Source organism: Scyliorhinus canicula, chromosome 3 (genome assembly GCF_902713615.1).
Source record: "Scyliorhinus canicula chromosome 3, sScyCan1.1, whole genome shotgun sequence".
NCBI lineage: Eukaryota > Metazoa > Chordata > Chondrichthyes > Carcharhiniformes > Scyliorhinidae > Scyliorhinus > Scyliorhinus canicula.
The window spans coordinates 234,729,627-234,745,038 of record NC_052148.1 but is presented as its reverse complement, the minus strand read 5'-3'; the positions used below and the strand labels follow the sequence as shown (position 1 = coordinate 234,745,038).

Sequence of the window (15,412 nt, the reverse complement as noted above, 5' to 3'; positions counted from 1 at the left end):
GGTGGAGCAGGCAGGCAGGCTGCACCTCTGGTTGTCACCCTCCCTGCCCCCGAGCAAAGGGATAGCATGCCAAGTGCTCCCGGGCTCACTGCCGGTGAGTGATGATGGCTGCTTACCTTGTCGGCACCTCATCGGCTCCCCGCAGCAGCTCATCTGCCAGGTTCATGTTTTTCAAAAGGAGTACTAATCAGTGCCAGCGTGACCACTTGCTGGGGAGGATGCTGATTCATGGGAGGCTTCCGTTAATTTTATGGAGATGTGGCTTAAGTGGTGATAATTGGTTTCTCGCCACGCTACGAAGGGATCCCGAATTTGCTTATGGGGCGGGCCGGTTCCATGGCGCCCGCATGGTTCTTGTTTTCCCGCTATTCACCGGCATCAGCTCGTTCGAGCGAGAATGCAACTAGGAGGGAGAATCACGCCCTATATCACATTTCTAATTACCACGCTCGCAAAATATTCACCAGGCTGATCTCTGAATGAAATAGTTGAATTACCATCAATTAGTGATGAGTTAGAAGCAGTTTTAGGTTATGAACATTGGTCGGCTCGGTATTTTAACTGTCAAGTGTTATTGAATTTTGAACTCTCAACAGCTGTCAGAGAAAGACGACTTTGATCCCATCAAACTAAACTAGGTCTCACATCATAATGAGCCGCTGGAAAATGTACTTGGAGCATTCCAGATAATTTGACGGTTTGCCTATTGTGGGAAAGTAAATGTTTACCCTCACTTTCCAGTGATATTTAAAATGTTTTTTTCTCTTGTAAGAAGTTCCCAGATTACAGACAAAAATAATTTTTAAACATATTATAAAAAAACATTAAACAAAATATGGTTTTACTCCACAATTCTCAAAAACCCAATAAGGAGCAAGCAATTAGTTTGGTCATTCCGACTGCTGTACCACGAATACTAATTCCCACGGAGCTAAATATATCTAAAAGCTTGCTGTGCTGACCTAACAGCCAGCCTTTAACACCTGCCATTCTCCCCAGTCTGGAATAGGCTGCAAAATGTTGGGCGAGAGTTTAAAGTCCTAAACATTGTGATTTCATTCGCAAGCCTCTGCATTTCCCTCCACTGTAATGTTGATGCCAGAGAATCAGGTCCTGGATGAGATTACCACTGAGAGCAGACCAGGATTATTTAAGGATTTTACAGCCCACTTCCAGGCAGCAGGATGGTCCAGTCCTGCCTACTGCCGAAGTCAATGGAGTTTTGAACGGCTCGCTGCAATTCCACCCAGCCCCGCTGCTAAGTGCTGGAAAATTCCACCCAAGGGTTCAAACATTGTAGCGTGAAAATGTCACTGGCACCCCAACATAATTTTGAGGCCTATTTGGTTGATGGGAGTGGGTCCTGTGCTGTGTGTTGCCTAGCAGCATCAAAAATGCAAAAGGAGATTGCAGAAAAAGCCCAGGTAAGTTTTGAGAGGTTTCCTGGCGTTTCCCCAGAAAGAGCAGGTAAGTTCAACTGATGCCCCTTAAGGGATCCTTGGGCCTCCCAAACTATCCAAGGTTTGGCAATCTCCAGAATCGGTATCCAATGAGCTTTAGGAATTCCCCAGCATCGGCATCCCCACCATCTCTGATGAAGAGGAAATCCTGACATTACTTCATGTTCAATCAAGAGGAAATGTTGGTCTGTCCCTCCCAATAGAACGTGGGGGTATTCCCTGCGTCCACTGACTATCAAGTCTCCAGCTGCGGTCTTCTACCGCCATATTGCGAACTTCACCATTGGCCTGTGGCTCAATCTGGCCAATTGTGACTCTGCACACATATATTCAAATGAAGCCATGTTGTTCAGATAGCCCCCTACCCTGCTGAGTTTGTCACCCATTATTGAGCTCCACTGTACCCTTCCCATCCTGGAGAAATTGTGGCCAATATCTCAGTTATAGACTCAGTAGCCTATATTGAATGAATAGAGAAGTTTTGTAAGTAACATTGAGAGCATAGTCATTATATGGCTAGCGGCTAGGTCCCTGCAGCCATCCTGTGTTCTAACAAGAAGAATGATCTTACCAATCGGTTGCTGATGTCAAGCTGGTTGTTGTACAGTAACCGGTTTCCCGATCTTCAGAACATGTGTCCACTGTGAGAGATGCCGCCTAGACAAAATAAAAACAATGTCATGCATGAAGGTTGGCTGGATGATGCTTGACAATATTCATAACCATTTCCCACTGAAGCCATTCCAGATATTTTGATGTTTGCAATGCAAAGAGGCCTAAACTGCTTTGAATTTTCATAACATTTCTAGTTAATTATGCATGGAAAATTTGAAACAATGGGGGTGAAATTTGTCGATGCTAACAATGCAAAGTGGACTGTTAGTGAATTAGCAGCCTGTTTTAAACTGCACATGATGAAACTTCTGTCTGGTGTAAAATACTGATTCACTGTAAGCCCATTTCACAGAACTAGTAAAGATCAATCCAACCAGCAATTAATTTCAGCAAGTAAAATAATTACTGATTATTACATTTTAAAAATTACATGCATTCAATGGTGTGAAAAACATGTAAAGGAATAGCCTATGCTTTTTGTTTAGTTTCACAAAAGATTTAAAAATGCTAAAATTATATTATAAAAATATGTTTAAAAATTATTTATAAAATAATGAATAGTGAGAAGGGATTGTTAGTCAGCTGAAATAGAAACTGGTGACACTGAAAAGGTATAAGTGAACAATTTCTTAATGTCCCTAAATAAAACTTCAACCCTCACAGTATTTATGATTTAAAACTGCAGTTCATATAATACTTGCAAAAACATTGGGGTCGGAAATTTCTGGTCCCACCATGAAAGCAAATGAGTGTTTTGCCAGGCCGCCAAACTTTCCTGAACAGCGGGATGGGTTCCATTGTGGGCCAGGCCAGAAAATTACAGCCTAGGTATTGTCAATGTAGCTGTGCCATTTTTAAGTAAACAATGTTTTTTGATATTTATATCTGCTCATTTTTGTGACACTGTGTTGTAATATTGTCAATGTGACAAAAATGAAAATGGCTTATTGTCACGAGTAGGCTTCAATTAAGTTACTGTGAAAAGCCCCTAGTCGCTACATTCTGGCGCCTGTCCGGGGTGGCTGGTACGGGAATCGAACCGTGCTGCTGGCCTGCTTGGTCAGCTTTAAAAGCCAGTGATTTAGCCCAGTGACCTAAACCAGCCCCAATGTTAAATAATGTCACCCTCTGATTGAGAACCTAGAATAGTTCACTCTGGCCAATAAATACATACCGTAGTTATCTGAAAATAAAACCTACTCCAAACACTGCACATTTGGGACCTACTGACTATAAAGACAAAAAGGTCATCTGGTTTAATCTAAGCAGCCTATCCTGTTCTAGTAGTGTGCTGAAGATTTAATTGAAATCAGCTGGTCTTTTCTTCTTGAGAAGAAACTGCTCTACAAGTGAAGCCTTTGGTTGTGTTTGTCTAGCATTTAAGAATTGCATACACAGTGAAAACTATTAACATGACAGTTTTATGTTTTATATATAGATCGCAAGAATTTTCTACGCTTAAAACTGATTTCTCTCACCACTTATAATAGAAAGCTGTTTGAGTTCCCTGTGCAATCTCTACAATTTATTTCCCATTACATACCATGTGCTGACATATTTTGTTAGCTCAAACAAGCCTGCGTACTGAATAACAGACATTTTATTATTGTAACTGTTTTTTACACTCTGAATTTCTTTTAATTCTTTCAGCGCAGGAACATATTAAGTGTTCTCCAACTAAGATGGAGCGATGTTAATGTCACCTTGAATGACAGCCTGTTACTGATTTAGGGCTTCAGCAGTGTGAAGTCAAGTTTAGCAGTGAAGGTTCATTAGGTTTTTGGTACATTTGTCTCTTCAAGACTATTGTGTGCTTTCTGCATACTACAGTTAGTATGAATGCAGATTTTCAAAATCATGTACGTTGGTAGTTTAAGAAATAGAAATTCAGCTTGTGGTAACTGATGAACAGGTCATTGGTGAGGTATTTGGTATGGAAATGTAATCAGTCTGATGTCACATCTGACTTGCTATTGTTATGTGATTCGGCCAAGAGGCAAGCTCACTGTCGGCAGCCATTTCTAGTTAGTTCAATAAAGGCCCTCACTGATACAGTCGCTGAAGAAGATCTGCTGTTCTGAAAAATGAAATATAATGCCCAGAAGTGGAGAGGAAACAGATTTATGAATCCTGCAAATGATGCAGTTAAAGCACTGAGAACCTAGGCACCCAGAAAGGTTCAAAACTGCAAAGAAAAACTAGAATGCTATAACGACGACAAAGGAATAACAAACAGAAATGACAAAAGGAAAGCAGAAAAAGGCTCCAAGAAAAAATACTGAGTAAATCAATGATTGCAGTAGTTTCCAATCCCAGTTCCAGTGGGCAGGAAATATGACCGTGCTGTAACTGGCGTTTTTTCCCCCATTTACAATAGCAAAACTATGCGATTTGCAACAGACTTAATTAACAAGCCTGAACCAATAAGAGCAGTCACGCTAACACTCCTCTGGAGGGACTGCTACAAAGTTTATGCTACCTTAAATCTATCCAGCGAAAAAAGACAAGAGATTCTGAAAGTCTGAGGGAATGCTTTGAATTCTGAGTGAATGTTACATATAAACGCTATGTCTTCAACACTAGAGTACAAGATGCACAAGAAACCATTGAACAGTATGTGGTGGCAGTAACGCAACTGGCAAAATCATGCGAATTCAGATTATGAATAGGTGATCTAATTAAAGCTAAATTAGTCTTAGTCGGTGATAGCAAGTTTACTGAAAGATGAGAAACTGATGCTAATGATAGATGTGAGTCAAAACGTGGACATTGTGAAACATCAACTAGATCATATGTATGGCAGAGCAGACCAGAAAATACATTGTGCTGAGAGACGTCCAAGACAAAAGATCGGAGCAAATGCAAAGGGCAGGATGCAAATACTGCAGAAGACGGCATACATCGGAAAAGGATTGCCCTGCAGAGGAAAAGTTGTCTTTTAACTACAAGAATCAGAACAATTTTGACATAAGTGTTTGACTGAAAGTCCAAATAAACCACATCCACTGTCCCCCCCCCCCCCCCCCTCATCAAATCTCCTGGATACACCCTCTAAGAATTCCAGTAGATTTGTCAAGCATGACTTCTCTTTTGTAAATTAGTGCTGACTGTCCAATCCTGCCACTCTTTTCCAAGTGTTCTGCTGTTAAATATTTCACAATACACTCTAGTATTTTCCCTACTGCCAACGTCAGGCTGACTGGCTGACTGTTTTCTCTTTATCTCTTTTTAAATAGTGGGCTTACATTCGTTATCCTCCAATCTGCAGGAACTGTTCCAGAATCTATAGAATCTTGGAAGATGACCGCCGATGCAGCCACTATTTCTAGGGTCCTTTAGTCCTCTGGGATGTGGATTATCAGGCCCAGGGGAATTATCAGCCTTTAATACCATCAATTTCCCCAACACCATTTCCCTACTAATACTGATTTCTTTCAGTTCTTCCCTCTCCCAACCCTGTGTCTCCCAACATTCCTGGTATGATATTTGTGGTTTCCTTTTTGAAGACAGAACCAAAGTATGTATTTATTTGATCAACCATTTCTTTGTTGCCCATTATGAATTCCTGTTTCTGACTTTAAGGGACCTGCATTTGCCTTCACTAATATTTTATTGTCAATTTTTATGTTCCCCACAAATTACTCTCATACTCTATTTTCCCCTCCGTAATTAATCTGTTCTGTATTTTCTATGTTCTATGTAATCCCTTGGTCCTCCTTTGCTGAATTCTAAATTGATGCAAATTGACAGGTCTGTTGTTTCTCCTGGCAAATTTGTATGCCTCTTCCTTGGATCTAATTCTATCTCGAATTTCTCTTGTAAGCCATTGTTTGGCCACCTCTTCCTTTTTACTTTTGCGCCAGACAGGAGTGAACAAGCGTTGCAGTTCACCCATGCGCTCTTTTAATATTTACCATTGCCTATCTGCTGTCATTGCTTTAAGTAACATTTCCTAATGCATCATAACCAACTTGTACCTCATACAATTGCAATTTCCTTCATTAAGATTCAAGATGCTAATCTCAGACTCAACTACGTCTTTCTCCATTTTGAAGAAGATTTCTATGTTATGCTCGCACATCCCCAAGGGGTCTTGCATAACTAGATTGCCAATTATTCCTTTATGATTGCACAATATCTAGTCTAGGATGGCCTGTTATTTTGTTGATTTCACAATGTATTGGTCCACAAAACCATCCCATGCACACTCCATGAATTCCTCCTCTACGGTATTGTTGCTAGTTTAATTTGCTCAATCTATATGCAAATTACAGTCACCCATAACTGCAGATGTATCTTTATTACATGGTCTCTAATTTCCTATTTACTGACATACTCGCGTATCATGCGATATCGCGTATCATGCGACCCCTAAATTTTTGTCCCCAAAACATGATTTTATGCTATATCTCATGTATCATGCGAGTCACTTTTCTGGAAATTAATGCCCAAACTAAAACTTCCAAATGGTATCATTGTCTGTGGATTCTGCAGAGTGGATTCTGTTGTGAAAGCTGTTCGCGAATCGAACAGCTTTCCAGCTGGCTTGACTAGCGTCGTTCAGCCACTTGACGTATCCATTCATAAAAACAGCAAGTAAAACACCCGCAAATTTTCTATCTCGCGTATTATGCGAGCCCCCAAATTTAGGTTACAATTTAGGTCTTCAAAAGTCGCATGATATGCGAGTATATACGGTAACTACATTCCGAATATCAGCACTACAGTCTGGAGGTCTATATATAAGTGTGCTAACGTTTTTTGCCCTTTAGTGCTTCTCAGCTCTACCCTTACAGATTCCACACAATCGGAGCTAATTTCTTTCCTCACTATTGCATTAATTTCCTCTTTAACCACCACTGCACCTCCACTATCTTCTTTTTTTCTGTCCTTTCTAAATACTGAATACTCTCTGGATGTTCAGTTCCCATCCCTGGTCACCCTGCATCCCGACTATATCATTTCCATTTACATTATTTGTGCGATTAATTCATCCACTTCATTGCGAAGGCTCCATGCAAAAAGGCACAAAGTCTTAAGGCTTGTCTTTTTAACATTACTTGTCCCGTTCCCACTATTGTTCAGAAGTTCTGCTTGATTTGGGCCGTTGATTTCTCTGCCTATCACTTTTCTTATTGCCCTTACTGTCTTTTGTTCTTGTCCTTGATTCCCCCGTCTCTGATTCCTCACATAGGTTCCCATCCCCCAGCCATTTTAGTTTAAACCCTCCCAAACAACTCTTGCAAATACTCACCCTAGGACATCGGTTCCAGTCTTGCCTAGGTGTAACATGGAATCATAGAATCCTTACAGTGCAGAAGGAGGCCATCTGGCCCATTGAGTCTGTGCCGATCCACTCCGCCCTATACCAGTAACCTAACCTTGCACATCCCTAGACACTAAGGGCAATCCACCTAACCTGCACATCTTTTGACTTTGGGAAGAAACTGGAGCACCCTGAGGAAATCGGCGCAGACAGGGGGAGAAAGTGCAAACTACATACAGACAGTCACCCAAGGCCGGATTTGAACCTGGAGCCCTGTTTGTACTGGTCACACTTCCCCCAGAACCAGTCCCAATGTACCAGGAACCTGAAACCTTCCCCTTCATACTATCTCTTCAGCTACATATTCAGCTGATGTATCCTGCTTTTGATGAGCAAGGAGGGCTAGACAGCTGGTTTGTGATGCAGAACAAGGCCAGCAGCGCAGGTTCAATTCCCGTACCAGCTGAGAATGCTGAGTTCTCCCTTTGTGTACCCGAAAGAGGCGCTGGAATGTGGTTACTCGGGGCTTTTCACAGTAACTTTATTTGCAGTGTTAATGTAAGCCTACTTGTGACAATAAAGATTATTTACATTTATATAAGGCACCGGTAGTAATCCTCAGATAACTACCTTTGAGGTCCTACTTTTCAATTTATTTCCTACCTCCCAAATCCTGATGTGGTCCTATGTTGTTTGTAACTTGATACTGTAAGGGGTGAATTCACAGGTTTAGTCAAAGGGGAGATAGATCTAACATTCCTGCATTTGAGTAAAATCACATGTTAGTCAAATGTTCTACCTCAAGGTCCTAACATCAGCAGAATTCACCAGCAAGGATGTTTACTTTTCAGAAGAACAACCGTTTGAAACTAGAGGGTTACAGACAAACCTTTTGGTGAAAGTTTAATAACAAACCTACATCGGTAAGATTAGAATTTTAAAATAATGTTCTGTGTACTGAATAATTGTAAGCAGTCTGTATCTGTGACTTTGGAGAAAGAATAATATTAGAATGATCTCCATGTGATTGCTGTGTTCGAGATATGGGAACTCTATCAGAGGAAGGTGCTCCTCCAAAGGTTTCTCTGGGGTAGTTCCTTCCATGTTCGATCCCAAATAAACTATTGTAAACTGTTCCAGAGTCTCCTGTGTTAGTTGGAAGAAGTCCACCATAACAATATCATGTGGAAACATAGTTCTTCTACCGTTAATATGGCAGAAGTCCCAATGTCGATCTTAAGATAGAGCTGTCCAATTAGAATGAATATCTTTAATTGTTTGCTCTGTTTCACATTATTTGGCTACTTTGTCTAGTTTATAAATTCTTTTAACCCAGAAGTATTTGCTTTAACTATAAGATTCTTTGTTAACTGCTTTATAAAAACCAAAATAAAATATCTAGCACATTAGTCTCATACAGGAGAAGCAACAGGCATAAGTAAAAATGAGATGCCAAACTGGTAAGCTACAACACAGTGGAAGCAGCATGCAATAGACAGAACAAAGCAATTCCACGACCAGATTGAAGTTCTCCTGTCAGGGTTTAATGTCACATAAATTAAACAACTCATGAGAGCTGGCTCCACAAATATCCCCATCCTCAATGATGGGGGGTGCCCAGCACATCAGTACAAAAGACGAGGCTGAAACACTGGCATCCAGCTTCAGCCAAAAGCAGTGGATGATCCATCTCAGCCTCCTCTTGATGTCTCCGGTATCACACAATTCGATTCACTCCTAGTGAAATCAAGAAATGGTTGATGGTACTGGATACAGCAAAGGCTGTGGGTCCTGACAACATTCCAGCAACAGCCTTCCTGGTCAAGCTGTTTCAGTACAGATACCAACACTGGGTCAAGCTGTTTCAGTACAGATACCAACACTACCATCCACCCAAGATGGAAAATTGCCTAGGTATGTCCTGCCCACAAAAAGCAGGACAAATCCAATCTGGCCAATAACTGACCCTTCAGTCTATTCTCAATAATCAGCAGAGTGATGGAATGTGTCAGCGACAGTACTATCGACAGTACTATCAAGTGGCACTTACACAACAATACCCTATCCAGCAATGCTCAGTCTGGATTCTACCAATACCATTCAGCTCCAGCCCTCATTACAGCCTTGCTTCAAACATGGACAGAAGAGTTGAATTCCAAAGATGAAGTGAAAGTGACTGCCTTGACATTAAGGCAGCATTTAATTGAGTGCAATTAAGGAGCAAAATTAGTCAATGTGAATCAGGAAGAAAACTTTCCAATGATCAACCTGACACAAAGGAAGATGGTTGTGATTGTAAGAGGCCAATCATCTCAGCTCCAGGACAACACTGCAGGAGTTCCTCAGTGTAGTGCCCTAGGCACAACCATCTTCAGCTGCTTCAACAAGGATGTTCCCTCCACCATAAGATCAGAAATGTGGATGTTTGTTGATGATTGTACAACGTTCAGCACTATTCGTGACTCCTCAGGTACTGAAGTAGTTTGTGCCTGCATGCAGAAAATCTGGACAACATTCAGGCTTGGAAAGTAACATTCATGTCACACAACTGCCAGGCTATAACCATCACCCCAATGACATTCAACCATCAATTAATTCCCCACATTCCGGAGGGTTATCATTGACCAGAAAATTAACTGGACTAGCCATATAAAAGCTGTGGCACAAAAAGGTCAGAGGCTGGGAACTCTGCAGAGAACAAATCATCTGCTGACTCCCCAAAGCCTATTCTCCATCTACAAGACACAAGTTGGGAGAGTGATGGAGTACTCTCCACGTGCCTGGATGAGTGTGGCTCTATGAATGCTCAAGAGGCCTGACGCCATAAATGCCCTGCTTGATCAGCACCCACTGTCGCTGGATTAAAAATCTGCAACTCCTCTCCTAACAGCACGATGGGTGTACATACACTTCAAGGACTACAGCATATCAAGAAGGCTATTAGAGATGGGCAACAAGTGCTGGCCTTGTGAGTGATACTCTCATCTCATGAACAACAACAAAACAATACTGTTACATCCTCAAACAATTCCCATATAATCATCAGGCATAACTTGCATTTTGTAAATGTGAAATAGCTCAGAATTATTACATTTTCTCTTCTTAAAACTCTCATTAAAATCTTAAGTTCCTAGACTTCCTTGTTCAGAAAACCACACCATTGTGATGCCAGGCAGTTAGGATCAAGTTTGTCTCACAGTATTTGCTACATCTACTGCAATATGTTTTTAGTTTGTCAGTAAATGCAATATATTTGGATTTCTGAAAAGGCATTCAATAAGATCCACACAAAAGGATTCATGGAGTTGGGTGGAGGATTGGTTAATGGACTGAAAAGAATCAAGATAAATGGGGCATTTTCAAGTTGGTAGGCTATAACTAGTGCAATGCTGCAAGAATCAGTGCTGGGATGCTAGATAATTTATGAATGATTTAAACAAAGAGATAGAGAGCGATGTATCCAAGTTTGCTGATAATACAAGGCAAGATGCCAATATAAGCTGCGGGGAGGATATAAAGGGGCTGCAGAGAAATATAGAGAGGTTAAGTAAATGGGCAACAGGGTAAGGCAGCAGATGGGGTATAATGTGGGGATGTGTGAAGTTACTCACTTTGGTTATAAGAATAGAAAAGAAGAATATTTTTTATAAGCCTTGAACTTCTAAATGGTGATGTTCAGATGGACTTTGATGTACCTGTATACAGAATACTGAATATTTCCAACAAGAACAGAGGACGCTGGAAAAACTCAACAGGTCTGCCAGCATTGAACAAGAGAGTAACAGAGTTAGCATTTCGAGTCATAGACCCTTTGTCGAAACTGAAAGGATGGAGAATGTTAGAGCAGAAGAAACTGCAATGAAAAGTTGTTACTCTTCTGACTCCTTCTCACACAGTCCTCTCACACTGTACACATTAATTTATGCCTCAAGAATGAAGGGGACCTTTTTTTGGCATTACCTTGTTCATCAGTGCTTCAAGTTGTGCAATGCAGTTACAGTAACACTTGAGAGTGCTTTTTGCAGTTCCCAAGAAGTGACTCAGTACCATTATTGCAAGTTATTTTCCTATTGGCTGCTATGCATTAGAGGTCACACAACTAAGTTCCAAATATGTGCAATGTGTATATCTATGGGTTCACTATAGAAAAAAATGCTCAAAGCAATTAACTCTGAATTAAGGTAAATATGGTGCAGTAAAAGCAATGCAAACTCCAGGAGTCATCATGGGATCCAGTTCAATAAGTTTGCTACTTACCAGTCCAGCTCGTCTAGCAACCACAGTGTGAAACTGTCCATCAGAAACCCTCTTGGTTGTCATCAGTCTGTGTGCCCCACTTCCAAGGTTGAATGAGAATTTCATCATGCCGTCCACTATTTCCAGTGCCAGGAACTCGGCCTTGTTTCCTGTCTGATTGTCATAGTTATACATTAACAAGGAGTTTTCTTTAATGGTGGAAAATTTGATATAGATGTAATTATTGTTTGGATCCAAACTCGGAAACTCCATATAAGACAGTTCTTCAAATCCGTAACTGTTCACTTCACAGTATTTCCCAAAGACACCTGAAATAACAAAATAATCAGAGTAATTGATTTGGCTTTGCCCTCTTTTATTAATAAATTTTATTCTAATTGTTCAAAAAAAACCAAGTAATTATATTACTGGCAGCTTTGCATGAACTTTGGAAGTCACAAAATAATGTCACTCTGTCTTTATTGCACGCGCATTACCTTTTTTAATGGCCAACTTTAACTGAACTACCTTGGGCAAAATTCAGGTGTTGTAAACAAACCCAAAATTAACTAACTTGAGTCATTCAACTTAAGCTCTGCCCCCATGTACAAGACGAACGTTTATAGTGAATTTCTTTCATTTCTCCTCCCAAAAACCAGCATTGTGATTTTCATATCAATTTGAATGCTCAGAGCCAGTCACATTAAAAACAGAAAAGTTCGTATAATTGCTTTTTTAAAAATCTGTTGTGCCTAATTGCATAAATTATGGTTTAATTGCCTTAAACTTTACACCATCAATAAGATAAAGAAGGATTTGAAGAAGGCTGACAACATTAGTTATGTACATTCCTTTCGACTCCGACTGTTTCTGCTGATATCTGCCAGGTTTACATCAGTTTTCATGTTGGGATATATGCTGATGATATTCTCAGGAAATTTCAGCGCAGGTTGCAGTAGACAAAGTGAATGTAGAAACCAGCATAATGAGGGTCTGGCGGAGGTCAGACGTCAGATACAGAAACTGCCAACCCAAAATAGATAAATAAAACCAGCTTCTGGACTAGTCTAGCAGTGGAGGGGTTACTTCATATATGTGTTTGGAAAAAGGAGTTGTGATCTTCGCTCATAGTGAAACAGAAACAGAACATGCTGAAAGTACATGACAAATCAATCCCTGATGAAGGGACGTACCTGAAAAGTTATCCCATTTTTTTCTTTTTCATACACTGATTGGTCTTCTTCTGCCGGCATTTTGTGTTTTTAATTCATATTGTTAGTGGTTTTCTTATCCTGCATTTGTGGATTAATACCAGGAAATGTGAAATATTACTATTTTGTTTCACCCAATAATTAATTCTGTAGAGCGGCCATGTGGACTCGAAACATTGGGCTGGATTCTCCCGCCGGGTGACCGGAAAATCCTGCCCGAGGTCAATAGACTTCTCCATTGTCCGCGTCTCGCCTGTGGCGTTCTTGTGGTGGGAGGGTTGGAAGAATCCAGCCCATTAACTCAACAGATGCTGGCAGATCTGCTGAGTTTATCCAGCATTTACTGTTTTTATTTTACATTTCCAACATCTGCAGTATTTTTCTTTTATTTACTGGAATAGTTTACTAAGCGTTCCAGCAGTAACCAACACCACTCCCTACAGACTTTGCCAAAATTCATAAACTCTTCTAAACTTCCATGAGCTCAGCAAGACCCAGTAGAACATAATCAGTAATCACCTGCAAATCAGATGATGATGCCTTTAATTAGCGCAGGTGAGGGGGTCTCTTGCTGACCATATGTTCAACTGTGTGTGTTCAAAAGAGGGCGTTAACAAGATTAACTTGAGTGCTGAGGTTGAAAATGGTTTGGGTGTTAATTCTGTGTTAGATGCTGACTGATTTCACGATTTGGCTACTCCGTATACTTCTGACACAAGCACGTTACACCCGCACTAATGTACTCAACAGCCTGGTATTTGGCCTGAATCATGCAGAACGTAGGTGACACCCACTTTTTCTCCCTAATCTGGCACCCATTGGAACAAAACCATTGGCCTCACAGAACTGAATTTAGCAGCCCCTTTGTTACCATATGAGAAGTGTGAGGAACAAGAGATTAGCCAGACCTGTGTAAAGGTTGTTTAAATTGTACAAAACAGATTGCATTGAAGGACAACTAATAGGGTGGGCAAAACGATTTATCAAGCACTCTGCCAGAAAGAGCAGGGAAATGTTAATGCTAGTCACCCACAGTACCCGTTAGAAAAAAATTAAACATGGTAAGAATTATCATTACCTTTAATGGCCCATCAGCTTAATTCCACACATTTTGAAAAAGTAAACAAGATTGCTAGGAATTGCTCTGGTTGCTATGCATAGAGATTTTATAGATGCCTCTGTTGGTATTTCAGCAAAATTATAGTCTTGTTCTAAAAGCATGTGTTTACAATTTCAAGGAGAGGAAATCCTCATGAACAAAGATATAATATTGGTACATATAGCACCCAGAGGAATTCTTGATCCTACAATTTTCTTTGGTCAGTTCTCATTGGAGCAGCAGTTTGGTTAAGATACAGAGTCTGACGATGTGAAAGAGCGGCAAACATGCCGGCCTGAATTTTCGTGGAGAGGTTCTCTATCTGCACGTAAATGACAGTGGTGGCCAGAATCCTTATCTTTGCCATATTTACATGCAGGGAGGGGGTGAATTGGGATGGGTTCTAAATTGCATATCCATGGTTCATGCAGTCAGCTGCCCACATGATCAGTGTCTGCCTCCACTCATGTATTTTGGTGAGGTAGGTGGCTGAAACCTGAAACGTGCAAATTAAATCTGGTAGGAGCAGATCTGAAACTTGTAGATGTATTTGGATAGATAGGGATTCTTTTGGAGGGGTAGAGGACCCTTTGAGAGAGCTCAGATGCTCTTTGGGATTGTTAAAAGTAGACATTACATGCTTTAAAAATGCATAAATGCATTAAGCTGTCACAGAACTACCAACATGTCAAAAACTGTCAGCTGTCAAAGAATTGCTGAAACTGTCAAAGAAAATTAGAACTATTAACTTTGGGCTTTAAATTTTAAAAGGCGGTTTAAAAATAATAGCTTGCTATTTTATTCTTTCCTGTTGACAGAAGCCTGGGAGTTATCATTATAGGATTTGTGCTGTATGACTCATTTTACAACCTAACATTATCACCATGGGGTGCCTGTTAATTGTGTAGTTTGGTGATCAGGTCCAAGTGGTTATGTAATGAATACGTTTGCATATGAGATCGGTTGAAGGAATTTCAATGTATTGAAAGATTTTTATCAGTGGTTTTTTAAAGTACTAATGTCATCAATAGATATATAACTATTTTATATCAGCATGGCTCTTAATGTTTGCTTATGTTGGATACAGTTGGCATGAAGGAGATAAGGACAAATATTGGTGTGCAGAGGCATGGTTTGGCTTGGATTGGCACTAAGTTGGCATAGGGGCTTTAAAGGGGAAGAGTGGAGGGCATGGGTTAGTATAGAGGCATAAAGGGCCATGTGGGAGTTCTTAGAGCAGCACAGGGAGGCATAGAGACATGAGAGACCATGGAGGTTGGGTAGACAGCAATGGGTGTGGGGATCCATGTGGAAATGGGTACAGTGGCAAAGGTTTGCATAGAGGTATGGGGTGGGTGATTTTTTTTTTTAAAGATGCAATCCATCCAGCAGCCTCCACTTCCATTCCAGGGGCAGCAGGCCTGACGTCTAATCCAACCCATCCCGCTTTCACTCCTGGCACCACACTCCAACCCTCACCAGAACAAACCTCCCCAGCCTCTTTTCCTGGGTTAGAGACATGTCC

General features: G+C 40.7%; 1 protein-coding gene across 2 annotated transcripts in view; it reads right to left on the bottom strand.

The window, feature by feature from the left end:
* Positions 1-15,412, bottom strand: part of LOC119963370 (protocadherin Fat 4) — a 365,380-nt gene that overhangs the window by 33,923 nt on the left and 316,045 nt on the right. For both annotated transcript variants that reach the window (XM_038792402.1, XM_038792401.1), the window contains exons 12-13: positions 11,599-11,906; positions 2,032-2,117 (exon numbers count right to left, since the gene is read on the bottom strand). In XM_038792402.1, coding sequence (XP_038648330.1) covers positions 2,032-2,117; positions 11,599-11,906 — 394 coding nt within the window. The remainder of the gene's footprint in view (positions 1-2,031; positions 2,118-11,598; positions 11,907-15,412) is intronic.